The 25,234-nt window shown below is 45.2% G+C and overlaps 11 protein-coding genes across 11 annotated transcripts; 5 read left to right on the top strand and 6 right to left on the bottom strand.

Annotated features, from left to right (window-relative positions):
* Window positions 1-9: 9 nt before the first annotated feature.
* VTP01DRAFT_7420 (uncharacterized protein) lies at window positions 10-469 on the bottom strand (the record flags this gene model as incomplete). The annotated part of the gene is made up of 2 exons (XM_069386431.1): window positions 10-137; window positions 202-469. The coding sequence occupies 2 exons, from the start codon at window positions 467-469 to the stop codon at window positions 10-12; spliced, it is 396 nt and encodes a 131-aa protein (XP_069241886.1).
* Window positions 470-941: 472 nt separating this feature from the next.
* VTP01DRAFT_7421 (uncharacterized protein) lies at window positions 942-2,695 on the top strand (the record flags this gene model as incomplete). Its single annotated transcript, XM_069386432.1, has 5 exons — window positions 942-996; window positions 1,077-1,178; window positions 1,244-2,008; window positions 2,077-2,603; window positions 2,666-2,695. 5 exons carry the CDS (start codon window positions 942-944, stop codon window positions 2,693-2,695), a joined length of 1,479 nt encoding a protein of 492 aa, XP_069241887.1.
* Window positions 2,696-3,334: 639 nt separating this feature from the next.
* VTP01DRAFT_7422 (40S ribosomal protein uS19) lies at window positions 3,335-4,022 on the top strand (the record flags this gene model as incomplete). The annotated part of the gene is made up of 3 exons (XM_069386433.1): window positions 3,335-3,337; window positions 3,517-3,878; window positions 3,944-4,022. 3 exons carry the CDS (start codon window positions 3,335-3,337, stop codon window positions 4,020-4,022), a joined length of 444 nt encoding a protein of 147 aa, XP_069241888.1.
* A 54-nt stretch (window positions 4,023-4,076) lies between these two features.
* Window positions 4,077-6,061, bottom strand: VTP01DRAFT_7423 (uncharacterized protein; the record flags this gene model as incomplete). The annotated part of the gene is made up of 8 exons (XM_069386434.1): window positions 4,077-4,205; window positions 4,297-4,871; window positions 4,927-5,263; window positions 5,325-5,405; window positions 5,475-5,603; window positions 5,665-5,675; window positions 5,733-5,893; window positions 5,967-6,061. The coding sequence occupies 8 exons, from the start codon at window positions 6,059-6,061 to the stop codon at window positions 4,077-4,079; spliced, it is 1,518 nt and encodes a 505-aa protein (XP_069241889.1).
* A 674-nt stretch (window positions 6,062-6,735) lies between these two features.
* VTP01DRAFT_7424 (uncharacterized protein) lies at window positions 6,736-7,365 on the bottom strand (the record flags this gene model as incomplete). The annotated part of the gene is made up of 4 exons (XM_069386435.1): window positions 6,736-6,855; window positions 6,930-7,093; window positions 7,159-7,248; window positions 7,311-7,365. The coding sequence occupies 4 exons, from the start codon at window positions 7,363-7,365 to the stop codon at window positions 6,736-6,738; spliced, it is 429 nt and encodes a 142-aa protein (XP_069241890.1).
* A 694-nt stretch (window positions 7,366-8,059) lies between these two features.
* Window positions 8,060-9,471, top strand: VTP01DRAFT_7425 (uncharacterized protein; the record flags this gene model as incomplete). Its single annotated transcript, XM_069386436.1, has 7 exons — window positions 8,060-8,123; window positions 8,177-8,234; window positions 8,293-8,396; window positions 8,451-8,515; window positions 8,573-8,699; window positions 8,762-8,815; window positions 8,873-9,471. The coding sequence occupies 7 exons, from the start codon at window positions 8,060-8,062 to the stop codon at window positions 9,469-9,471; spliced, it is 1,071 nt and encodes a 356-aa protein (XP_069241891.1).
* A 39-nt stretch (window positions 9,472-9,510) lies between these two features.
* On the bottom strand, window positions 9,511-17,139 carry VTP01DRAFT_7426 (uncharacterized protein; the record flags this gene model as incomplete). The annotated part of the gene is made up of 27 exons (XM_069386437.1): window positions 9,511-9,883; window positions 9,950-10,033; window positions 10,094-10,449; window positions 10,509-10,778; window positions 10,830-11,431; window positions 11,487-11,762; window positions 11,823-11,993; window positions 12,045-12,107; window positions 12,164-12,228; window positions 12,286-12,455; window positions 12,511-12,735; window positions 12,793-13,017; window positions 13,074-13,224; window positions 13,274-13,460; window positions 13,514-13,630; window positions 13,682-13,756; window positions 13,814-13,985; window positions 14,042-14,153; window positions 14,211-14,578; window positions 14,639-15,028; window positions 15,079-15,407; window positions 15,464-15,632; window positions 15,689-15,816; window positions 15,870-16,007; window positions 16,068-16,212; window positions 16,268-16,660; window positions 16,720-17,139. 27 exons carry the CDS (start codon window positions 17,137-17,139, stop codon window positions 9,511-9,513), a joined length of 6,174 nt encoding a protein of 2,057 aa, XP_069241892.1.
* A 126-nt stretch (window positions 17,140-17,265) lies between these two features.
* VTP01DRAFT_7427 (uncharacterized protein) lies at window positions 17,266-19,959 on the top strand (the record flags this gene model as incomplete). Its single annotated transcript, XM_069386438.1, has 13 exons — window positions 17,266-17,535; window positions 17,587-17,717; window positions 17,775-17,966; window positions 18,018-18,185; window positions 18,242-18,474; window positions 18,555-18,652; window positions 18,703-18,839; window positions 18,901-18,976; window positions 19,037-19,093; window positions 19,147-19,341; window positions 19,396-19,488; window positions 19,544-19,612; window positions 19,669-19,959. The coding sequence occupies 13 exons, from the start codon at window positions 17,266-17,268 to the stop codon at window positions 19,957-19,959; spliced, it is 2,010 nt and encodes a 669-aa protein (XP_069241893.1).
* Window positions 19,960-20,011: 52 nt separating this feature from the next.
* VTP01DRAFT_7428 (uncharacterized protein) lies at window positions 20,012-21,625 on the bottom strand (the record flags this gene model as incomplete). The annotated part of the gene is made up of 4 exons (XM_069386439.1): window positions 20,012-20,564; window positions 20,635-21,262; window positions 21,325-21,487; window positions 21,548-21,625. 4 exons carry the CDS (start codon window positions 21,623-21,625, stop codon window positions 20,012-20,014), a joined length of 1,422 nt encoding a protein of 473 aa, XP_069241894.1.
* A 283-nt stretch (window positions 21,626-21,908) lies between these two features.
* Window positions 21,909-23,159, bottom strand: VTP01DRAFT_7429 (uncharacterized protein; the record flags this gene model as incomplete). Its single annotated transcript, XM_069386440.1, has 1 exon — window positions 21,909-23,159. One exon carries the CDS (start codon window positions 23,157-23,159, stop codon window positions 21,909-21,911), a length of 1,251 nt encoding a protein of 416 aa, XP_069241895.1.
* A 129-nt stretch (window positions 23,160-23,288) lies between these two features.
* On the top strand, window positions 23,289-25,174 carry VTP01DRAFT_7430 (uncharacterized protein; the record flags this gene model as incomplete). The annotated part of the gene is made up of 2 exons (XM_069386442.1): window positions 23,289-24,832; window positions 24,907-25,174. The coding sequence occupies 2 exons, from the start codon at window positions 23,289-23,291 to the stop codon at window positions 25,172-25,174; spliced, it is 1,812 nt and encodes a 603-aa protein (XP_069241896.1).
* Between the last annotated feature and the right edge of the window lie 60 nt (window positions 25,175-25,234).

Below are 25,234 nucleotides of genomic sequence, written 5' to 3' on the forward strand. Positions count from 1 at the left end.
TAGAAGAAACTACGCTCGTCCTTTTCCTTTCTCCTTTTTTGTTGATGACGGGGGTGGAACGTCCTGCTCTATAGGGATATCTTCATCCTCGGCGTCCAATGACTCGTATTCTTCGGTGTGTACCTCCTCCCATGTTCCTAATACAAACCGATTGACACTCTGAACCATCCGTGCAAACATCATGCTAACTTGATATCTTACCATCAATGTTAAATACAAAGTATATGTCCATATCATTAACGATCCCTGCCGCTGAAGCTGTTGCTTGGTCGTCATCGAGTCCAACATACTGGGCCGTGTCAGGAATCTGTTTAAGCAACCGAATGTCATTGGGGTCCTTGGCGCCCTGAACCGCTACAGAAAGATGCTTCTTGATGGTATACACCGTGTCGGTTGGTTGGAAGCATAGAAAGACAATAGTTTTGTACCGTCGTGCTTTTATGTATAGAGGTTTTGATTCCTGTGGCATTGCGAGGATTTCTCCAAAGGGTGGGGAAGGAGGTCCCTACCGTCGAACGCGTTCCAGCATGAACCTGGCTGCGACACCGCAGTCGATTTTGTAACACCGACTCATGGAGGACGATTTAGCAGACATCAAATATGATTTGTAAACCATGTATATTTATTTTTAAGCAGCACAAGCTTACTACAGAAATCTTAACGATATGCAATGTGTGCCGAGATACATCACTTTACGGTGCATCTCTACAGCTTTGACCCGGGTGCTCATCAACTCCAATCAAGCATACATTTACTTTACTATGGAGTTTTGTGATCAAATTGGTTGCGGGTAGAAATGATGTTCCGAAAGTTTTGAGTTTTTCCAAATGGTTAGGTTGTGACTACCGTGAGAGTTTCCAAACTTTCGCATATTTATAAGCGCGTTCCCAGCTTGATCCCGATCTTTTCTTGCGTTTCTTTCTCTTTCTGATCAAGAAAACATGACTAGCGGTCTCATTGCTGAAGTTTCTACCCCCAAGGGCTACAAGCTTAAGTGTAAGTACAGGCAGGATAGGGGATGTGCGTGGACGCTTCTCACGCCGTGACGCGACTGATCTCACTATATTTATTTCCAGTGCAAACTGGTCTTTTCATCAACAACGAGTTCGTCTCTGGTGCGGGTACCATTGATACCGTCAACCCTGCCACTGGTGAAGTTATCACTGCTGTGCAAGCAGGTAAGGCAACGCGCTGGGCGGAGGTGTTTGAAAACAGCACGAGTTGACGTTACGCATGATTACAGCTGAGGCTGCTCAGGTCGACGCCGCTGTTGAGGCCGCCGAGAAGGCCTACAAGGAAGTCTGGAGCAAGGTGTCTGCCCAGAAGCGTGGCATTCTCATGCTCAAGTTGGCCGACTTGATTGAACGCGATGCTGAAGAGCTTGCCCAAATCGAAACTCTCGACAACGGCAAGGGTATCTCCATGTCTCGCAACATCGATGTCCCCGGTCTTGTCAGCACTATCCGCTACTATGGTGGTTTCGCTGACAAGATCCATGGCAAGGTCATTGACACCGAAGGCAAACTTTCTTATACCCGCCACGAACCTATTGGTGTCTGTGGTGCCATTATTCCCTGGAACTTCCCCTTAATGATGCTTGCATGGAAGCTCGGTCCTGCCCTTTGCACTGGCAACACCATTGTTGTCAAGACCTCCGAGTTGACTCCTCTCTCTGCACTCAAGGTTGCGGCTTTGGTTAAGGAAGCTGGCTTCCCTCCTGGTGTTGTTAACATCATTACTGGCTACGGTGCAAAGGCCGGCGATGCTTTGGCTCGCCACAGCAAGGTCCACAAGATTGCCTTCACCGGCAGCACTGCTGTTGGTCGCTTGGTCATGAAGGCTGCTGCAGAAACCAACCTTAAGAAGGTTACTCTTGAGCTTGGTGGCAAGTCCCCCAACATCATCTTTGATGATGCTGACTTGGACCAGGCCGTCAAGTGGGCCCACATGGGTATTTTCTTCAACCACGGCCAGTGCTGCTGTGCCGGCTCCCGTATCTACGTACAAGGTAATGTTAATTTTTCGTCTATGCGCTGACTCAGCTTGTATAATTGCTCACTTTGGGATTTCATGCAGAGGGTATCTACGACAAGTTCCTCGCCAAGTTCAAGGAATACACTGCCCAGACTCGCGTCGGCGATCCTTTCGATGAATCCACCTTCCAAGGTCCTCAGATTTCTCAAACCCAATACGATCGTATCATGAGCTACATCGAGGCCGGCAAGAGCGAAGGTGCTACTTGCTACATGGGCGGCAGCCGTGTCGGTGACAAGGGCTACTTCATCCAGCCTACTATCTTCACTGATGTCAAGAGCTCCATGAAAATTATGCAGGAAGAAATCTTCGGCCCTGTCGTCGCCGTTGCCAAATTCAAGACCGTCGACGAGGTTATCGAGATGGCCCACGATACCGTCTACGGTCTCGCTGCCGCTGTCTTCACCCAGAACGTTACCCAAGCTATCACTGTTGCCAACCGATTGGAGGCCGGCACCGTTTGGGTTAACTGCTACAACCAGCTTGATTACAACACACCCTTCGGTGGCTACCGACAGAGCGGTATTGGCCGTGAGAACGGTGAATATGCATTGGACAACTACACACAGGTATGGGCGCTTCTTGTCTTATTTGTTCCCATAGATACTCACCATGTGCCGCGTTCCCACAGGTCAAGTCGGTCAAGATCAACATCGCCTAAGTGTGTCCAACACCCACGATGCTCTTTCCAAGCCAAGAAAAAATGTAAAGAAAAAAATCCACAGAAATCCTTTTATTGTATCGATGTGCAAATTTCGCTACCGTCCCCAAATACTCTTGTGAATGCCTCTTTCTACGCTATGGCAATGAAAAATGTACGAATATGAAAGCAGCTGTATGTCTCTGCTTTGTAGAAATTAGCTGTTTCAACAGTGAAATGCAGAGTACCATCACCTTGATGCATTGCTGATCATGTTGAATACGTTTCATGGTGGTTGGTTGTTCTACACTTAAGGTCATGAATACAAGTTTATTTTTTTCACACACGCACGTACACGATCATCTCTAAAATAAGTTAAGGATCCCATTCTGGTGACCATGCAAGTGCACCAGAAGAATCAACCAGTTCTGGATTGCCACCGCCCGATTGCAAGTGCAAAATATCAATATCAGATAACATGACCACGAATGCGAGACATTTAATCCTTGACTCGTAACCATGATCGCATTATTTCTGTAAGGCTGGAGGATTGTTCTTAGGTAGTTTTTGCGCGATTGGGAGCATACATAGCGGTGGAGTTCCAATTTTTCCAATATAGGGTCCGGATGTCTGAACCAATGTTCGACCCTTTCAAAAAGTATGGTAAGTAGGGCGACCACGTAGATGGGTGACATGCACGCAGATGGGAGAAAGAGAATGCGAGTGCAGTTACAAGCTACGACCTTACGAATGATGGATGAAAACCGGATGGATGGGATGGATGGGATCAATTGATTCCCTTGACAACGGCCCGTGCTCACATTGCAACCCGAAACCCATAGGCTGATCAGGAGCAACAATCTCAAAGAAAGAGAACCTTCCGCAAGTTCACCTACCGCGGTGTCGACCTTGACCAGCTCTTGGATTTGTCCTCTGAGCAGTTCATGGAACTCGTCCATGCTCGTGCCCGCAGAAGATTCCAGCGCGGCTTGAAGCGCAAGCCCATGGGTCTTATCAAGAAGCTTCGCAAGGCCAAGAAGGAAGCTCCCGCTGACGAGAAGCCTGCTGTTGTCAAGACCCACCTCCGTGACATGATCATTGTCCCTGAAATGATTGGCTCCGTTGTCGGTATCTACAACGGCAAGGTCTTCAACCAGGTCGAAATCAAGCCTGAAATGGTTGGCCACTACCTTGGCGAATTTTCGTAAGTATTCCGACCAGCAGCGTTGTATAGTATGGATTTTTGGGAACTTAAGTAACTCTCAATAGTATCTCCTACAAGCCCGTCAGACACGGTCGCCCTGGTATTGGTGCCACCCACTCTTCCCGTTTCGTTCCTCTCAAGTAAACTGAACAAGAAGCAAATAAAAGGAAAAAATATATCTTGGACAGCAGCAAACTATTATGGATTTTGGTATCTAACATACGGCGCCTGCTCGGTACCTTCGTTCAGCCATTTGCGCAAAGTTGCGAGCAAACGATATTGAGTCGTCTTGATATCCTGCGAGACAAACTCAGAATCGAAAAAATCCTAGTTGATTGCGTCGCGTATCGTGTCAGCCAGAAGGAGAAATATGTGTCGGATTGATACGTTCTCCGATCGTCGAATATATCTTACTTACCCAGTGATGAACTGACTCTGGCAGTACGACGAATTCGGCATCATCGTTCCAACTATATCTGTCTGGAGCATTGTCGCTCTGTACGCTCAAAGTGCGCCAGGGATCCCATTCACCGTCAATCCAGAATGTGCGAGTTAAACGCAGATACCATCCCTTATACTCTTCATTGATCCTGCGCCACTCTGGCCAGCGGGGAACTTCGTGCTCCCCAAACATGTAAGGGCATTGATGCTGGTACCAGTGAGTAGTGAGTTTGCGTGATACTACAGACGTTTGCCAGAGCGGCGCGGCTGTTTGCCAGTAAGCATATTCAGTGCACACTTGCCAGAACCAAGGGCGGTTCTCGGACTTGAGATCGGTGTACATGGGCGATCTTGGATCATGCGTATCCAGGCAAGCAGTGATGCTTGGACTGTCCTTGCAAGCTTCCTGCACTTTGTTTGCAATGTACTCCGCGTATGCATCGACTTGTTCGTGTAATGTAACTTTGCCGTCAAAAATGCTGCAAAATTCTGTAACGAAAGGGTTCTTATCAGGTTGCATCTCTTGCCACAAGCCGAGAGGGTATGTAAGCACTAGATCAAGTACATAAGCATTGCAAACGCCGTATCCATTAACCGTATCACGTACATTCAGCAAAATCATCGTCATGTTCAAGTTCGCCGAGACCAAATTTCTCCTTGAGTTTTCGCTTTGGTTCGGCGAAAAAGCTGAACAGAATGTGATCGACGTACGCTACAACTTTTTCGACGGCACCAACGCAGTGCGATGGCGCATACTGCTTGATTGCATTGAAATACTCGTAAAAGTTGTACTTCATCTCGACAGGCGCCGAGGATGGAACTGCGGCAAACACAAGATCGGGATACTTATAACGCATCCACGCAGCTAGGTTACCACTGTAGCTTCCTCCGTAAACAATCCACTTTGTCTCGGGGGCCGGGGGAATATGCGCGAGATTAGGTAGCTGATGAAATTGTTAGTAAAAATGCGGACTGTTAGAGCAAACTCTCAACATCTATACAAACCTTCGCGTTTTGAATAAAGTATGCCATATCGGCCAGAGCCTGCTCAGTGTTCAGAGTGCGCAGATATTTGACGGACCAGTCCTATGTCCAAGTAATTCATAGTCGATAAATAAGCACGCAATCTGTCGCTCTAGTGTGAAGGATACACACCGATCCTGGTTGCGATTCACCGTAGCTTCGATGCTCGACGACTACCACTGCACCTTTCAATTCACGGGCCAACAGAGCCATGGATGAATTGACGACATATTTTGAACGCCAGTCTGCCGCTAGTTCGCCCTATGCATTATTCACTCAGTCGAGGACATCCTTTGCCCCAATGTTCGGATTCCAAAGTTACCGCATTGTAGACTACAGAGTGTATTATGAGTGATACTTGTGCAAATAGAGAAATAGATCACTGCTTACGAATAACAGGTCCACCCTCTTGATACCAGTCCGAGTTGGCCCAATATCTCTGTCTGAAGGTACGAGTGTTTGGGTCAGAGTGGTTGATACGCTGACCAAAATGGAAGGGACCGTATCGAGGATCAAGGGCTTCATTTGCACTCAAAGATACCTCATCCGTCCTGCGCAAGCAGTTGGTGTCAAAACGGATGATTGGATATAGTATGGGAAAAAGCACGCGTTACTGCACTGTACCTTCTTAGACGCCATCCTGGTCTGAAGAACATAGCTCCTCCGAGCCAAACATTGGACAAGAGCCATAGCAGCCCTACCACTGCTTGTCCGCGCATATCTGTGGAAAAAGGCTGAGAGAGAGAGAGAAGAAAGGAAAAGAGGGGAGTTTGTTTGGCCATTCCGGTAAGAAATTACCCAAAATGTCTTGCTGTGACACGCATCCGATCCCCGAAGTTCGGGATAATGGAGTCGCATGAATGGATGCATCAACGACAATATGTTATCTCTTCCTTGTTTATTTCTATCTTACATTGGATGCATTTTGGATATATAAATATTGTTTGCACAGTGTAAAGAATATTTGCGCATAGAAGCGATGCCCGGTAACGTGCTCACAAAGGAAACCATGTTTCAGATTTCCTACCGCGCTGTACGCATATAGATAATCAAGCGAAAAAAGGCACGACTGCAGACCGCGGCGAGAAGACTCTAGTATCTGCATTCATGACTATCCATGTAGATATCTTCAATGCTCGAAAAACGCTGTGCATCAAGCACGAACGACTTATGCGCAGCGTCAAGATAATGACCGTATATTGGACCAAGCTATGAAAATGCAACAACCGAAATTGTATCACGATCAATACTCTTGATATCCCATTAATCGCAGAGAAACGATATCTTTTTTTCCTATAAACAGCTGTACGGAAAAGCGGAGACAAAACAAAGGAGAAAGTAATAGCGAACGGAAAGTTATGATACAAAGTGGACGGGCAGGTTGAAGGCATGATTACTGCTGTTGAGCTTCAAACTTGAGTCTTGACTGTGCAAACAGCATCTCTTGTTGCCGCAGGAGTTCTTCTTCAGCAATGCCAGAGTTTTCTAACCGTGAACTCTTTCTGTCTCGCTCCTAGAATCGTACTGTTAGACTATTTGCCCCCATAAGGAATGCTCCGTACAATGCAACGCTATGCTTATATTTGCCTTTTGTTGCTTCTTGTGTTCTTTGAATACTTCGTCTACGTCTTCAACGTATTCTTCAAAACCGAGAGCTTGCAAGGCTGAAATGACGTGTTCACCGGCAATCGTCTTTTTGTTTTCCTTTTCACAAATGTCGTTGGCTTCCGAGGCGATCAAATGAATAAACTCTACAAATCACAAAACGCGCAGTGGTCAGAGACAGAGCCACTTTGACAAGGACCTATCGGCCTACCAACGCATCCATCGATGAGTAGATCGCGTGTATCTTTGGCACAGACGAGATCAGAGGGCATCATTTCGTTGATCAGCTTTTGCACAGTTGCTGTTTTACGGAGCAGCGTATAGTCAGTGTAAAGTTTCAACACTCAACTTAGAAGGAAATACCCTTTGGCAAGGAAAGTTCGTCATCTTGCAAGCCTGATCGTTCGTTGTCACTCATTTTTGGCTTCTCAAAAGCGAACAAGCAGTTGCAAGAAGGAGGGCAGAGAAAAAATCTTTATGCGGGGACCAGCTGTTCTCCCGCCGCTCAAAGACGGGGCCACGAGTCTCTGTATATTCCCAACTTCAACCGAGGAGGGAGTGCTTGACGTGATATCTATACTTTAAGGAAGCATTCTCGCTACAGATTATTCTCATTAACAGTAGCTATAGCCGTTGCAAAAAAAGTCATCAGTTATTCAAGTAGGAAGGATTCAAACCTCGGTATATCTTATACGTCGTCAATAATAGGGTTGCCAAGATTTTATGAGCAATGCTAAAGTAATATCAACTTGTCCTAAGCTTAAAAGAGCATGAATATGCACATACAGTGCTGGCTTAAAGCGCGCTATATACTGCTCAAAACATCCTGCAGAATCCAGTACGCTCGACTGAGCCTATTAAACTCTGAGCGTTGTTCTATGCTTATATCGTTACTTGAGGCGTTATAGCTAGAAAACTGACAAACAAACAGAGAGGAAAGCACTGCATAGCAAACAAAAAGCGTTCGTGAAAAAGTTGCTTGCTATAAGACATATTTTTTTGTGAGTGGTGGTACTGGATCATGCACCATGCAAGGAAGCGTCTGACTTCTCTCGCGTTCGAAAGTTCTTGTCCCAGGAACATCTCGTTTGCATACGTCTGTTGCTTTAACCATGAGCAGCGTGCAAGACTACAAGGATCTGCGAAAAATAGTTTCTGGCGATATCATTGTCAAGTGTAAGATCTTTGTGAATTGCTTACGTTTCGAGTGATTAACTGAACTACCCTAGGTCGCTTGGGGAACGACATTCGTCGTATACCTATCAACCAAGCGCCGAGTTACGACGAGTAAAGTTTTCAAAGGATCATACACATATCAGTCTATACGACTTACGCTCTATTGCAGACTTTGTTTGATGATGTACAGGTTGTTCAAGAACGAGTTATCAGGTCCTGATAACATCATCCTAAAGTATACCGACGATGAAGGAGACCTTATAAGCATGACAGGTGCGATACTCGGTCAAGAATACTATTTCCTGTGGTATTAAACATATATTATAGATGACCTCGATGTTAGTCATGCCATTTCACAGAGCTCTCTGCTAAAGATTACCGTCTTTGACAAAGTAAGTGGCGGCCTGAGTATCTGCGGGATGCCGACTTGCTAATACGATTTGCAACAGGAATACCAAATTTCTGTATCAAAAACAGATTCGTCCCTGATTACGCAGCTCACAGAGCTTCGCGACAAGCTGAATGCTATATTGGATGCGAATGAATCAGAAACGGATAAGCCAAAAGGAGACGAAGGTAGCTAACTTCATGGAAACTTGTATTCCGTAAAAAGAAGACAAACATATTTTGATTTGTAGGAAAAGACAAGACCGCCGAAAAGACGTATCGACAACTTTCCACTGCAGAGATGGGTACTTGAGAAACTTGAGCTCACTGTGCCGAATGGATCCTAACAAAGTCGGATATAGCCCACTTCCTAGAGGAGAGCCAAAATGAAAGCAGTGCTAACAAGCAAGAAGAGCGCCCAAAGGCCACATCGCCTTTGAGACAGCATCCTTATATTTCCCCTCCATCTCAGCCTCAACCTCAGTCTGTGCCTCAGCAGCAACCTCCTCCTCCTAAGCAACAGCAGCAACAGCAACAGATGACAATGCCGCAACAAACTCCAACTTCGGCTTACCCTCCGCCACGGCCTATTTCCACTGCGCCATCCAGTACGGCTACCCCTCAGCAGCATGTGAGACAGCCATCTTATCCGGTGCCTCCACAGCAGCCCTCTACTCCTATTCAGCAAACGTATCCTCCTGTATCTTCTACTGCGGTGCCACCGCCACCTAGCACCCCTCAATCTTCTTACGCTCCAGCTGTCCGACCACCAGATTACAATGCATACAGGGTGCAAACACCTACTGCACCGCCTTCGTCGGGGCAGTACTATTATCCTCCACCGCAGCCCCAGCAGCCTCAGCAGCCTCAGCAGCCCCAGCAGCCCCAGCAGCAGCAACAACAGCAACAGCATCCATCTCAGCAGCCACCATATCCTCAACATCAGCCTGGCAGATGGTGATAAAGTAGATGTTTCTTTTACATGAAAAATATGATACAACTATTTGATATATGTCGGTATACCGTAAACAACTGTTGCAGCTCCAATTAGGAAGGGGAGGACGCAGTGATCTCTTGCGGCAGATACTGCTTCATCGAGCGAGATGTGCTTATTTTTACCCAGGATACCCCATTCTTCGAGCATTTTCTTCGTCAGAAGATCGATGCTCTTGTCTGTGACATCCCAGAGGTTACCAGCAACTGCGGGGCTACCAGCAAGCAGATAGTTCACAACGTTGCCATCAGCGTCAAATTCGCCTCTTGGGTGGAGAGCACCGCTGCTGCATCCCATAAGAATAGCCACAGGGCAATGCCTTAATCTCTTGACAGCTTTGCCTCGTATCATTGACTCTCCTCCATTGTGTCCAAAGTACCTGCATTTAACAGTCTATATGGGCCTTCTTGTCAAGAAACCTCCTTTTTTCTTCACTTTCACTTACATGTAAAGCTGATGTCTCTGAACGCTGCTTATCCAATGAAACTCTACTGGTCTTTGTTCGACAATGCCGCTCCATCCGTTCATACTGCAAATAATACCAGATCAGCTATCGACTCAAAATCAAATGATCATTTTCAAGACTTACTTTTGAAACGTCTCCTCAAACTCTTGTTGTGTTTTCTTGAGATCGCCGCTCGGGTTTAGGACATAGTATGTCGATCTTTTGTCAATTGAAAAGTGAGACCAGTCAGCATCCTCGTTTTGCTCTGTTTGGGATGATGCCAGAAGATAGAGAATACGATCTCGAAGGAAGGATAGGCAGGGAAGACGTGAAACTGCCTGGGAGCGCAATGTTGCCATACTCTCCAGAGGCAATTTGTGAATATGGTTGTCGAGTATCAAAATAACATGCTCGTCAGGTAATTTTTGCATGGTATTAACACCAGCTGATTGTGCATTGCAGTGGTAACTGGTAATGGCGGCTTTCAACTTTGATACCAACTACATTGTTGATTATCAGTTACAATGAACTAATAAAGTGGATCTTGATTGAGGCATACCTTAGTAGGGTCGATGGCGTTGTAGTCGAGCGAGATATCATGAATTTCATGAGAAGCCAATAGGAAATATACGATATCCACCAATTCAAAGTCCTGAGCATCAGGGCCAAGTCGTAAGACCATCCGGCATACTTCCAAATCCAGGTCGAGCCGTTTGTTAACTTTCTGCTTTCCATGTTTGCTCACTGCTTCGAACAATAAGTTGCCAACAGTTTCTTGGAATCTGACCAATTCATCCTCGTCTTCGTAGTATCGGCCAACAAGTAGACCCTAAAGAAGAGTTAAGAATGCCGTTTGATAAACTTTGCTTGAAGTTAATACCTTGAATCCTCCAAACCACTTTTCCTCCACAAGCTCCAATAGTCGTCTTAACCGTCTGTCGAGCTGCGTTCGGATTTGCCACCACTGTCCTGCATTCCGTTCCCGTGCATACATGTCGCTGTTTTTGATCGTATCATCACTTTGGTGAATAATGTCGTTTAGGTCGTTGATGACTTCTTCCAAGGAAGCAGTTTCCATTTGCAAAGCTCGATGTGCTCCTCTTTGCAAAGGTACTTTGACGACTAGTGGCGTTTGACCAGATCGAAGCCTTCCAATGCACATGTGGTTGGTGCTAGTATCCATCGTAATACTGCAAACCGTCCAGTTATCAGGCAATATATCTACAAACTTCTCTTGGAATTCCTTGTCATCCAATTCATGTTCTTCGGTGTAGGCAGCATTAAGACTCGTTAAGTGTGCTGCTAACCAATCCGACTCTTCGTCTATATCCATATCAACCGGCTCATTAACGCTTTCTTCTATTTCCTCAGAAAATGTCTTGGGCCATTGCATCTCAGTGCTTTGGGTATTGGCTCGTAATTGAAGCTTATCAATAAGGCAACGCTGCATTTCACGTCGGATGCTTAAACCTTTTGACATCTCTTTAAAAGCCAATTGAGTAAAAAGGTTACTATCTTCCATCGGAAAATCACTTACCCAAGTAGTACGTGCTGAGAGCTGCATAGTTATTCATCAGAATACGTCCACTGGAGGCGAAAAAGTTCTTCAGGAACATCATGGAGCCGGAGTCAAGACAGAGCTGATGTAATAGATGGATAGGCGCTTTCTCTGCACCTATTCTATGCGTTTCCAGCATACGTTCCATTGCGAAATTTAGATTGTCACGTAAAAGACGCAGGTGCTGCGAGTTGCTCGTCTTCTTCACAATCGATGGTTTTGTCTGCTTCGCAGGAAATGAAGGAAGGATATGCGCTGCAACTGGATTCAGCAACCTTGAAAAATAGAGATCATAGCATACTCTCTTTTACTTACCTTCGCTGAAAAGTACATTATCCGCGAGATCCCGCTTAATGCTATGTGCGCGTGATTTAGAGATAGCAGCATTAAGCTCCAATTCATCGAGAATAGAAGCAATGGACTCTTCCAACTTCTCCAAAAGCGCCAGACCTTCTGCAACAGAGTCATTTGCCACTAACATCAATGCTACATAAGAAATTAGTATTCCAGTTGTTTCGTCAGGAATTGTTTAAATACCTTTCCGAATGGTATTCAGCGCCTGAATATTTCGCAAAGGACGGCATTCGAATTGATTATCGTCTTCAAAATGCATGATTAACATTGCCGCAATCGATTTGACTGCTCCTACCACTTACTGCGTGATCTCTTTTCCATGGATAGCAATTGGCTTGCATCCGATACAGTATCCTGGGCATCTTGACTGCCACGGGGAAAAGTATTAACACACGTGAATTCGAGACACACCAAGTAAATATACCTTTCAACTAGATTTTCTATAGAAGCGATGTATCCTCTGTCCATAACCTTGGTAAGCAGTTCATGAGCACGGTCGAACGATTGCAATGCATCGTCGATACAATTTTGCCGGGCATCAACATCACCAACTGCCATTTTGAACTTCGCTTCTTCTTGCAGATAGCAATACCCCTTCGACATACTAAGATTAGATACGGATATTAGTCATTTGCACCTATGAAGTTACCTGAGGGAGCAAGCACATAGCAGTCTCCAAATCTCTTCTGCTATCCTCAATTGAGCCGGTACGAAGATGAAAATTACTCAAGGAAAGCAAAAAGTTGAACTTGGTCAAGTCAGCTTTCATTTGTTCCGCAAGTTCATAGCCCTTTTCCAAGTAGTATTTTGTATCTCTCCAGGATCCACGAGTCATGTACAGGTACGCCAGTTGTTGTAAACAAGTGCTCGTTTTCTAGTAAACCATTCAATTAACTTGTATAGGTTAACACATAGCTCGGATTTACGTTACCTGTGCAATTAACCATTCCGAATCCTTAAAAGTCAGGCTAGAAACCAATGCTAAGCCTTTTGTTTGCTGTTTTGCGCTGCTTGCAGGCTCGCTTTGGAAGGGATCTTGAAGGTGATTTGCACGGTCGTTCATCAAGGCCTGGATCCGTTGCCGCACGGTACGAGTGCAACTCGTAAGTATGCTCAGGCTTTGTGCGCAATCATCGACGGCGGCAACCAATGTTTCCTAGATTTTGTCAATTAAATTTGTGCTTGTTCCAGAAACAAAAGGGCTATCCTTACAGTATGCATAGATATAAACGATCTGGTAAGGTATGCATCTGCCAAGATCAAGCGTCGCGACAGCTCAGACCGTGAGTTTTTGTAGCTATTATCAGTGGAGGATTGTATCAAGGATTTCCACAGTTTTTGAGCGGCGTTGAACGTAGTTTGGCTAGAAATACTTATTAGCTGGTGCATACACATTATATACGCATACCAACCCTTTTTCTAGGTTGCCAATTTTGGCTAAATGCCGGGCATATAGTACGAGATAGGTGATATGTGCTTCCACCGAAACTTTTCCAGTCGGTATAATATTGCCAGCCTGAGAAAACTCCATAGAGGCTTTTCCAGAATAACCAAGATCGCTGTAGATACGTCCAATTTGAGAGCTGATCAATACTGAGTCTAGATATGTTCATATCAGCAATGAGTTTCTACTATAAGCTACTAATACGCACCGGTAATGTGATCGCTCGTAGCTGAACGAAGGCCATTGTTGAGCTTCAGCATCAGCCTAAGTGTGCTGATCTGGTATATCAATTGGCTATTTATTCCAAAGAAATCGGCCAACATTCCTTCAATATGTAAGTATTCTTAAGTTCCAGTTCATTAAATAAACAACTTACGTAGGTGATCATAAAGGCGATCAAGATCGTCCACTTGGGTATATAGTTGCTGAAGAGTTTCTTTCCGTGGAGCACCTATTGGAAGACGGAATAATGAGATCGATTTACCTTTTCGGTTTGTACTTTCGTTACCTGTATAAATTGGTCTGAGGTTTTTCAAAAGCATACCCCAATGCTGAAGAGCAAGGTTCAAGGATTTTGTCATATTGCCTCCTTGTTCCTTGGCACAGAGAGCCCGCCACGACAACGCGAGAGCAAGGTAATGCTGTCTATACTGAAGCAGTGCACTGTCTTGACCGTAGCTCTGTCGTAAATGTTTCAGCATCTAAAGTGTGATAAATCAAACGACGATCAGCATACCTCTGACTGTAGCAGTGTACTGGCTTCTGTTGCTGCCTCTATTGCACGAGAAACAGCAAGTTCCCGGGAACCTTTTACTGAGAGTTCGATACGGACACGTCCAAGGAGAACTCTAATTATTTGCATTAATAATCCTGAGCATGGTTTTAGCTGTGAAGTTTGTTCTCACCTAGCGCGTCGTAAAGGGTACTCCAAACTGTCATAATTGCGCAGAAGAGCAGAAACGAGCACTACTTGCTGCCGGTTGCAATCGTATTTGGAAGATAAATTCTGTAGTACTTTGAGCTCGCACTCGTAAATGATACATTTTTCGGAAGGCTGTAAATCGTCCAAGTCCATCATATCATGCGCAAAGTCGACTTGGGGCATGTCGTCATCCACAATCGAAGCTCGCAGGAAACGCTCAATGAGTTTCGGGACAAATGGATTCTTTTCGATCAGTCCGTATACGCTAAGTTTGTTGTGGTCTCGAACAAAGGCCTTTATATTTGAACGTGGTAGCCGCTTCAATGCCAGCCGGTAAGCTTTTGCAGCATCCTGGGAACGTATACAATTGTTATAGAAAGCCTCCAAAAGATACAATTCGAAATTACTTGCCTCAAAATATTTGCTCGCTTGGTTAGAGACGCCGAGAGCTTCGTATCTTTTGCAGAGTTGCAGCTTTCCCGTATCAGTCGCAACACGCTCAGTGTCTTTTTCCAACAGTGCACATGATTTTCGAAAAGGATAATTGGCGGCTTCGCAGTGACCAGCGCGGAACAGTAAACCGCCGATCATATAATATGCGTTCGATAGCCATCTGTAACCTCCAGAGTAACCCACGTCCGCGCATACTTGTTCAGCAAAGGATAAATAATCGTATGATTGCGAGTAGCTATCCTCGTCGTCAACGTCGAACATCATTCGAGACAAGAGAACCAGAATATCGACAAACGTAAGCATGGCTTCGTCTGCTGACTGCAGCGTTTTTGACTGGGAAGTCCAAGTCTACGATGCTATTTAGATCATATTATTTCAATGCGTGAAACCTAGTTTACCCTTTTCTGCATGGTTTGTATCATGCACGGTAGAATTTCAGTGCAGGTATATAAGCACAGCTTAATTCTTTCTAAAGCAATCTCCCATTCTTCGCTCTGTATCACTGCATCCGGGGGCAGGTTTCCAGCGATTTCCTTGTTCAATTTCTTCTTCTTTTCAATGGATTCGTAGAACCGACTGCAACTTGACCGGAAAATGTCCACAGACTTGCAAAAATTGGACGTTGCTTGATCTGAATACCGATCCTTAGAACGAGCATGGTCGACTATTTCAGAGAGATTTTGCAGAATCGACAGTGTATCGGAAAGGTTTGATTGCACTCCATTATCTAGGAAATGAAGATCAGCTAACTGTATCCGAGGCAATAACTAATATATGACCTACAAGAATCCCCTAGTACTACCCGTTCTAGCTGTGTAGCGGCCATTGCAAGTCTTGCTGCTGCCAGCTGTGTCGTCAAATAATAGCTTTTCGTCCTCTCATCTTCTTCCATATTCTCAATTATCATCACCGTTTGCTGAATGGCGTTAATCGTGGCTAAAAGGCCTTTGCTCTGATTTATCCGTTAGGCTCTGTAGAATTCTTCATTCATAATTCCATCCACGTTACCTTCCGTGCAACGTACGCGCAATATTCACATAAATTGAAGTATGCATCAAGTTCTGCCAAGTTTGAAACAGACGGCTCGACTGTCTTTGCAATATTGTAGCATATCTCTTGAAGGGTAGGGTAGTCCACTACGGTCATATCAGTATGTCGAACAATTAATAATGTGACGAGCCAATTGTACCTTGAGTACTGGAATTCTCGTATGCTAATCCCATCCGCACGATACGGTCACACAAACTCTGCTTTGTGGTAGTACCACCATAATAGGAAGCTTGGATAGCCAAACATTGCAGAGCAAAAGAATGTAAGGCCGCATTGTCTTTTTCTGTATTGTCAGTACCACACCAAGATACAATCACTGAATATTATATATATTTACCAGTTTGTGGCAGCATGGAAGCTGCTTTGCTTAGAGCCCTGTATGTATTGTTCAACTGCGAACGGGCCTGTGATGGATCGATACTTTGAAGGTGGAGGCACCAATCCATGATGTTACCTCGACGATTTAGGAGAGGATACAGATACTTGTAAAGTACTTAGCATGCAAAATCATCGATCGGTATATCAGGGTATACGTACTTTTAATAGATTTCCGTTATTAATCTCAATCAGACAGCGGATAGTATTGGTTTGAAACGAGATGATAAGGAGGATGACGTATGGATCGTTGATTGAAGTATCGAACGGATATATCAAGAGATCGGCGTATTTTCTGAGTAGATGTGCATCTGTTGGTGGAATGTTTGCTGTGTCAGATCGAAAGATCTTATGTGCTGCATTTGCCTTCGAAAGACAATCTGTGCTTTGCTTTCTGTTTGGTGAGGCTGTCAGGAATCTTCGTGGCGACGATGGAGGCGTGGGTGATTTCTCGTCAAATAATGATTCGTATGCTTGCACTTTATCGAGCTGTAGATTTATCGAGCTGGCAAGGTTTGAACGAAGTCTGATCAATTCATCCAAGGCACGCGTATACTGGCAATATTTTAGACGCATTAGAATTGGAAAACTCATCATATTGATTCCTTTGTTACCTGTCCTAGATCCACCATTTTAGAAACAAGATTTGCGGCTGACTTTTCGATATCCAGCGGTCCTAGACGCATGTATACTTTCGTGTGCTTGAGCCCTGAGAGGCAATACAAAGCGGAATCAAGGAGACATTTGATTGCAATCTGATTGTCTGCACGTTCCTCTCGACTACGCGTACGCAAGCTTTGCAGCGTTCTCGTATTCTGATTCACGATTTCCAACTGCAGTCTTCCCAATCGCGTTGCCATTTCTTGAAACTGTTGTCTTGAAGGCCTACCAGCCCTCTTATTTGAACGGATCTCTGATAGATCTGGTTGAAAAGGCTCGAGTACCGTTTGTCGCACTAACATTGCAAGTTCCTCATCACATTGCCGAAGGTCTCTTAGGCGTGAAAGTAGAAATAAATTGTCGACCTCGGACATTGTATGCAGCAACGTAGAAAGAAAGAGACAAGTGCTCCCTGAAAATGGCCGCAGGAACGAATCAGTCGCGTTCTCCGACGCGTCAAGCGTTCAAGTTCGTTCAACCGACCAACTCAACTCGACATTATGGAGGAGCCAGGAACACCATCGTCGCTCGAGGGCACTCCAGCCGTATCCATCACGAATAAGCCCAACAAATCACTTGCACTGAAACTCAATAAGATTCTTGGAGCCTCTGCTTCCGAAGATGCCCAGGTTAAAGCTGCTTTAACATCTCTAGCAGAGATCTCAGATCTCGACCAAGTTGACCTTCGACGTAATCTACGTGGCAGTATTGAAAAGAAAGAAATAGAGGCAAACAAAAGATTCCTTGAAGGTTTCTCGCATGTTATCGAGGTCTGTCTGAATATACAAAATGCATGGATAGCATTCTGAAGTTTTATGCAGCGATTGGAAATACTAGAGGCAGAGATGGATCAGATGGATCACGTTTGTAGAGAACTGAGACAAAAGTTGGATACTACAAGTGCAGAAACTGCAAATATGGTTGAGCAAGCACACACGCTTCAAAATAAAAGGTATTTTATTCAAAGGAGAATCACCCAATGGTGCGTATCTTAAAGGACCGGTCATAGCGCGACATGTGATGCACGGATCGCCATTGCTGATAAACTGTTGGAGAAGTTTACCTTGAGCGATGATGAGGTTCGCCGACTATGTTCGTCATCCGTTCCGATTGATGACGAGTTTTTCGTTGCTCTGGAACATCTGCAACAAATCTATCACGACTGTAGGCTTTTGTTAATGACTCAAAACCAGCAAGCTGGGTATGTTTTGATGTGCAATCTCAATATAAATACTGACATAAATAATCCTAGAATGCAAATAATGGAATCAATGTCGCAATATCAAGAGACAGCTTACGAAAAATTGTATCGTTGGACTCAGTATGAAAGTCGAAGTGCTTTTGGAAATGACAGCATTGACGTGAGCTCGCTGATGACCAAAGCTCTAAGTGCATTAAGGCATCGACCCGTACTTTTCCAGTATGATCCGCTTGCAGATACTCCATACGAATTATACTAACAAGCTTTTGGTTTAGAACAATCTTGGATGAGTTGGCAGTCGCACGACAGGAGGCTGTGGCGCGAGCATTTATAAATGCTTTGACGCGGGGAGGACCAGGAGGTACACCTCGTCCTATTGAACTACAGGCACATGACTCCCTGCGTTACATTGGGGATATGCTCGCTTGGATCCATCAAGCATGCGCGAGTGAAAAAGAAATGCTGGAAACCTTATTCCAAAAGTCACCGAATAAGGATGAGAGCCAAGGTAAAAAATATTTCTGTAAGGTGCAAGGCTGAAATTTGTATGTACTGATCCATATAATATACTATTATCAACGGTTACAGATGAAGAGATGACTGGACCAAGGCCACCAATGCAAATTGAAGATATTATTGACGACTTGTTAGAATCGGCCATGGAAGGTACATGCCGTCCTCTCAAAGTATGTAATTTGCGAAGAAGTTACGATACGTCGTCCTAAAATTGCACTAGTCTCGAATGGAGCAGGTTTTGGTTTTGCAACCAGGAGCTATTACATCGTACAGGGTTGCGAATCTGATCCAATTTTATGCTATTACAATCGGAAAACTTTTGAGAAAGAACGCAGGTCTCTCAAAAGTACTTTACGAGTGAGTGGATTTGATAATTCAGTGTCAATCTGGATTGGCTAATTGTACGTTCTACATGTAGTATAACGGACATGGCTTATAAGTACTTTTTCAAAACACTTACTGGACAAGGTGAAAGACTTTTACAGTCAGGTGATGTGTGTATCTGGCATATTCCGTTCAGTAAAACCATGAGTGCTTATGAGCTATTGTTCTAGCCACCAGGAAAGGATTTGGCGATCACATCTGTTGTTCGCGATATGACCCTGCAGCTGGCAAGTTCGTGGTATATAGATAGCATCTTTGGGTTCTGACATTTTCCGTTTAGAAAGAAATTCTCTCGTCTTACGATTCGTCTCTGATTGTTGCTACCAGCAATACTGAACAAATGCCTGAGTTCAATATCGGAGAGACCTTGAATGCGATTGTTGATCCGCTCATTCATATGTGTGAAATCTCTGTCCATAAGCGACCAGAAATTGAACAAAATATCTATCTCGTGAATTGCATTCAGCATATCCTGGTACTTTAGATCCTTTCGAGAGATTACAATGTAATTACTAAACTCAATGCCTAGGCTGCCCTATCTCCTTTCAGCTTTACAGATCATAAAAAGCAAGTACTTACTAATCGGATAAACACGCTACTTCATAACCTAGCGATCGAGCAGGTATGGACAGAGGATAGGTCTTACGAGAGTATAGCCATTTATCTTTGTTGCTTAGTATCAAGTACTACTGAAACAATCAGGGCTTTTCCAGATTGATGAAGCATTGCGATCCAAAGATCCCGAGGTAAGTATTTGGACAAATTTGGATAAATCTTTCCAGATTCTGACACCAGAGATAAGACGCCTTTGTCGTCGGTTGCACAAATGGACGCACGATCGATATCAGCTGCAATGGCTCATTTCGACTCATTTCTCATTCTTGCAAGCTCCGACGTCTCTCCTCAACTTCGGTCATTGAACTTATCACAACATTACCAACAAGTACAAGATGAAGCTATCCGGCTACTTTTAGACGCTTATCGTCGCATATACCGAGCGGTTGAAGATCCCAAGAACGAATATGAAAACCCTACGAATATCATGCCGCGCACAGTTGATGAAATGGAAGCTATATTCTCTTTTGCATTATAATTATAAAAGTAATAGACAAGAAAAAAATGTACAAGATATACAATTATATAGCCTAGTGAGAGGTATTAGGAGCAGTGGCTGGCTTGGGTAATCCTGCATTTTCGTAGACAGAGGCACTTTCCCGCACACCTTCGCTTGTGCTGCTGGAGCTATTAGATGTTTCGCGCTTCATGTAATGCGCGTGGGGATCTAGCCAAACGGATGGTAGCGCTCGGAAACCGTTCCATACATCAACACACCATTGACGGAGTCCCAGTCGCTGAATTGCCAAAAGGATTGCAGCACCCATACCGCAGAGGAAACCAATGCCGTCATTCGAGAAGGCAAAGATAGTACCCATAGTGATAAGCATGACTAGATAATTCTCCTTTTGTTTCACTAAATCAGGTTCATTTTGGTTGAGCACGCGGGCAGCAGATGCGAGTTCAATTGCAGAAATGAAAAGCATAACAGCGAGTATAGAGTCTGGGAACAGCTGCAAGAGGCCAACCAGTGAACTGCCAAACAAGATACCAAGAAGCAGCTTGCATGCTCCGAGGAGAACGATAGAGACTTCACTGCGAGCACCAAAGCGATATTGTCCTGCAAGGCCTCCGGAGCCGTGGCTACAGAAAGTTTGCATTGATCTGATAAGCATGGTAATCTTTTCTCCACCACCGTGGGGAAATACGTTACCAAAAAGGCATACTTCCAAACCAACATCCAATGAGGTTCATTATGCCAATGCTGACGGAGATTTTGGCGGTGTCAGCTGGATGGTCCGGAAACAGGTCGTCGACCAAGATGCTCAAGGCAATCACAGAGTTCAAAGCTGTCAGCGGTACTTGACCCAGACCAGCGTTGACGAAACCGGTGCGGAATTCCGAAGGTGTGGGGACAATTACAGTGTCTGGATAATGGCCAGCTGCAACTGGTCGAGGGTATTGCTCGCCGACTTCGGTGGCGAACATGCGTACTAGCGCAAAGATAAGACCAATGATGAACAGAATGAGAGCGCTGGGCACACGAGTGCGGTAGCAGAGGATTACAAAGATGAATGCCAGGAACACCCACAAGTAGTTATCGGCCCAGTTGGCAGAAGTGATAGTCCAATGCAACGGAGAAACGAGACTGTATGCTTTCTTGATTAAGGACAATGCAGTTCCAAGCTGGATACCCCGGACAACGGCTTCCGGAGTGTATGATCCAACAATGTGGATGGTACGCGTTGCACCGAGGAAGAAGATGAATGCAGCTACGGATAATCCAGCAGCCATATTTTCTTCAATTGACATATTGCTTGCGAGCACAGTTGCAGCGATAGCTAAGTGATCCCAGATTTAAAGACTGCTTCTGTAATGATTTCGGTTGCAGAATCAGACTTACCTTTCATTGGCTGTACACACATTGGAACCTGAAACAGCAATCCTGATATAATATTCCATATGCCACCGAACCACAGTGTACTCGTTAGATTGATTTGTCCATTTACTGCCAGAGAGATCATGATAGGCAGCAAAGTACCCAAATCACCAAGGCTGCCAGAGACCTGGATCATCAACGTGTTAATGGTGCTGACTCAACAAATAGACTGTAATTGATTCTTTACCTCATGTAGGTTGAAGTTCTGAACAAGTCTCTGTGCTGAATTCTTTGCATATTTTGCGAAAGTCGAGAGAATAGACATTGTATGATAGAAATCAGGTGAAGAAAAGAAAGGAACGGGAGCTGCGTGGGTTCGCGGCTTTAATAGCTTTCGCGCTTTGATCCGTGTCACCATCGTTGTCGGAGCGGCGTTCCCCGCCGTCTACACGTTGCCCTGACCCCATCACTCGCAATCACACGCAACCTTCATTGCTGCAATCTAATTTCCAGCGATCACCGACATATATCTTTCCGGAATTGCTTATCTATATTTTTCCTTTATCAGGTAACAAACAAACAAAAAATTAAAGCTCTGTACAATGTTCTTATCGTTCTTCCATGTAGCGTCTCCAGGCTACGTTGATAGCTGGCCGTCCCTGGGTTAGTCGCTCAATAGCAGCGCTCCACTGTTCCGTTTCCGTTTCTTTGGCATTTCCTCCCATCTCTAGGACTCTTAGCTTGGGTACGCCGTTCGCAAGGATGACATCTACCATGATGTTTAGATCTTGCACAGAGATTTGGTTGCAGCCAAGATCCAAAGAAACGACACCGCTTTCTAGGAATGATGGTAAATCATCCGGGAAGCTGTTGACCTTGTTGTTGAACAATCCAATGTGCTTCACGGAAGTGTTGAGCAACAGACCAAATCCCCGATGGCTGATAGCGTTATCTCCGAGTTCTAATCGTTCCCAGCTACGCTGTGCTAGATGCTCTGCTAAGCTTGCGATACCTTCATCGTCGATCTTGTTGTCTCGCAAATGGAGCTCCTCTACGCACCCCAAGTCTGTAAGATCCTTGAACGGCGTAGAGTCGATGTGATTTTCATTAAGCTCAATATGCCGCAGGTTGGAGGGTCGCTCAGCCATAGCTTGTATGATAGCATTGCCGTGTGGTTCTGTCGCAACACCGTTAAGCTTCAGGACTTGCAGTTTAGTGGCCTGGGGATTGATAAGCTCTGCGGCGCCTTCGCCGAGTGGGTTGTTGGACAGATCAAGATATTCCAAATGCAGACTCGAACTCAACGCTCGTGCCCCTGCAGGGCCAATCGCATTCCCAAAGAGTATCAGCTCCTTTAGCGAGTGCTGTTCCTGACCCAGAATACGTTTCAAGCTTTCTGCTGCGTTGTCTGCAAGCTTGTTTCGAGCAAGGTTGAGAGACTGGAGTGTCTTGTTGTTTATCAGATGGCGGCACAGGATATCGATGCATTCATCCGTAAGCGCTTTGTTTTCAACATCAAAGTGCGTCAGACCTTGATTCTCAGCGAGGCCTTGACAAATCAAGCCAAATAAGCTCGTATCCTGTCCGAGTTCTTGACTACCAACGTTGATCTTTTTCAAAGTTGAGTTAGCTTTAAGCGTGGAGCATAGCTGTTCACACGACTTGGTGGTAAGCTTTTGGCCAGAACAAGAGAATTCTTGAAGGACCGTGTTGTTCGCGATCGCAGCAAAGATCGACACCAGATCTTGTTCTGAGAGTCGTCGTACGCTCAAAATGTGAAGTGAAGTCAAGTTCGGATCGTTTTCGGTCAGTTGTTTGACCCATTTCTGGACTGCATTGTCGTTTCCTCCCCACACCATAGTAGCTTAACTCGAGTGCGCTTGCAGAACTCTAAAAAGGGAAGCCACGTATGATTGGTTCAACTCTCTTCCGTTTCCGCTTCCTCCTGGCTTTCTGCTCTCACTCTATCTCGAGGGAGGAAGGCAAGTATGGTAACAACACCCCAGGAGTCCCAGCAGCAGTCGTCTGTCGACACTGTTAAGGATATTGCTGGACTCTACTCACGTCTGCAAGCTGCTGTAAATGACAAATCGGTCAACGACGAAGCCAAATTCATACCGCTACCACCGTCCCTCCCAATGTCTCCAAGCTCATCGTCTCCAACTCCCCTCCGCATCTCACGATTAAGTAAAGCTTTGTCTACGCCGCGGTCATCATCGTCTAGCGACGGCAATAAACCTGGAACGGTTTCGGAAGAGTGCGTTTGTCAGCATATTCTCGCGGATAGAGATTCCCTGGACTGCTCTCTATGCGGTCGCACGATACCCATCATGGAACAGTTACAACGCGAGAAGAAAATGCATGAACAAGAGGTTAAAGATCTAGAAATACGTCTTCAAGAGGAGCAAGGAAAGATTACGCAACAATTGGAAGAAATTGAAACGCTCCAGGCATCGCTGGCCAAAGTGGAAGGTGAATTGAGGTTGAAAGACGAGGAGTTTGCAGCGCTGCAGAAGGATATGGAGATATTAAATGAAAAATACGTCGATGAGATCGAACGCGTGGCGGAGATCCAGCATTCCAAAGACATGGTGGAGAGCGAACTCGAAGATTTATCACGAAGACTATTCGAGGAAGCCAACGGGATGGTCGCCCACGAAAAACGCGAAAAGCATAATTTGGAAGTTGCACAAAAACACCTCGAAATGCAGCTGCGAGAAACGCAGGATCGATTGGCCGCTGAGCAAATGCAGCTTCGAGAACTGCGAGAAAAAATGCAAGAGATGGCTCAAGAACAAGAAGCGCGACTTTCCGCTACACCCACTCCAGTATCATCGGGCGAGGACAATGAGGATACACAATCCGTTGCAACAGCCAGCGATAGCGTAGATCATCGAAGTGCTCGAGATATGTCGCTTTTGTTTTCCGATAGATCATCCTTGCAGATTTCGGCATTGCCTGTTGCAGATACTGTCGACCAAATGCTTCTGGCAGAGTTTGAGGAGTTTGTAAAGACGAGCGCGTCGGTGCCGCTAAAGAAATTACATACTCTACCTTTCATGAAGCATTGTCAAGTGGAGGACATTGAACCATGCTTGCGCTTTGGTGCAAATGCGAGACTGTCAGCTCGGAAAGTCAGTGAAGCAATAGTTCTCAACACTTGCTTCATTGAAGAGACGCCGCCTGGTTTCCTGGAAGAACAAGCTCAACGTCCATCCGATGTCCCTTTGAGGATATCAGCCTCAAAAAATCTGTTGTGGGAAAGAATTAGCAATGGCGGTAACCCAATCAGTATTACCAATGCTTGCCAGGCTTGCGGTCGGCAGGATCAGGATTCGTTGCCTTACAGATTCAGGACGTCGTATTTCGACGACTGGGCTTGTATCGATCGCTACTGTCGAGATAGACTGGTAGCTGTATGCGAATTCTTTGTATTCATACGCAACGTTCGTCAAGGATACTACAAGTCTCGAAGCATACCCGACCTATACCACGAAATCATGCGCTTGCGATTGCAAATGTTTTACGCTAGGTGAGTCATTGCTAGAATGCATAATTTTCATGTAGAGCAGTAACTAACAAGAGATTGATATGCCACAATTTAAGAATGGGTGCTTTGCCATGGAGACTACGGAGTCTAGGACTGAAAGGCGAAGAAGTCGGCAAAGCGTCGCCTCCTCAAATGCGGATACCTCCACCTTCCAACAGCGAATCTTCACCGCTTCCGAGAAGCGGATCTCATCGAAAGGAAAAAGCGCAGAGACATACCAGCGCGCATGAGCTATCTGTGAAACCATCCACCTCCGCCTCACCTTCGAAATCCACCAACAACACACCTTCTCCTGCTTTGTTTATACTGAATGGCCCCATATAACCATCCTTTTTCCGATCCTTTCCTGCACATACTCACAAACTTACGTACGCTTTTTACATC

Source organism: Rhizomucor pusillus (assembly GCF_041956525.1).
Source record: "Rhizomucor pusillus strain CBS 183.67 unplaced genomic scaffold VTP01scaffold_4, whole genome shotgun sequence".
Taxonomy (NCBI): Eukaryota; Fungi; Mucoromycota; class Mucoromycetes; order Mucorales; family Lichtheimiaceae; genus Rhizomucor; species Rhizomucor pusillus.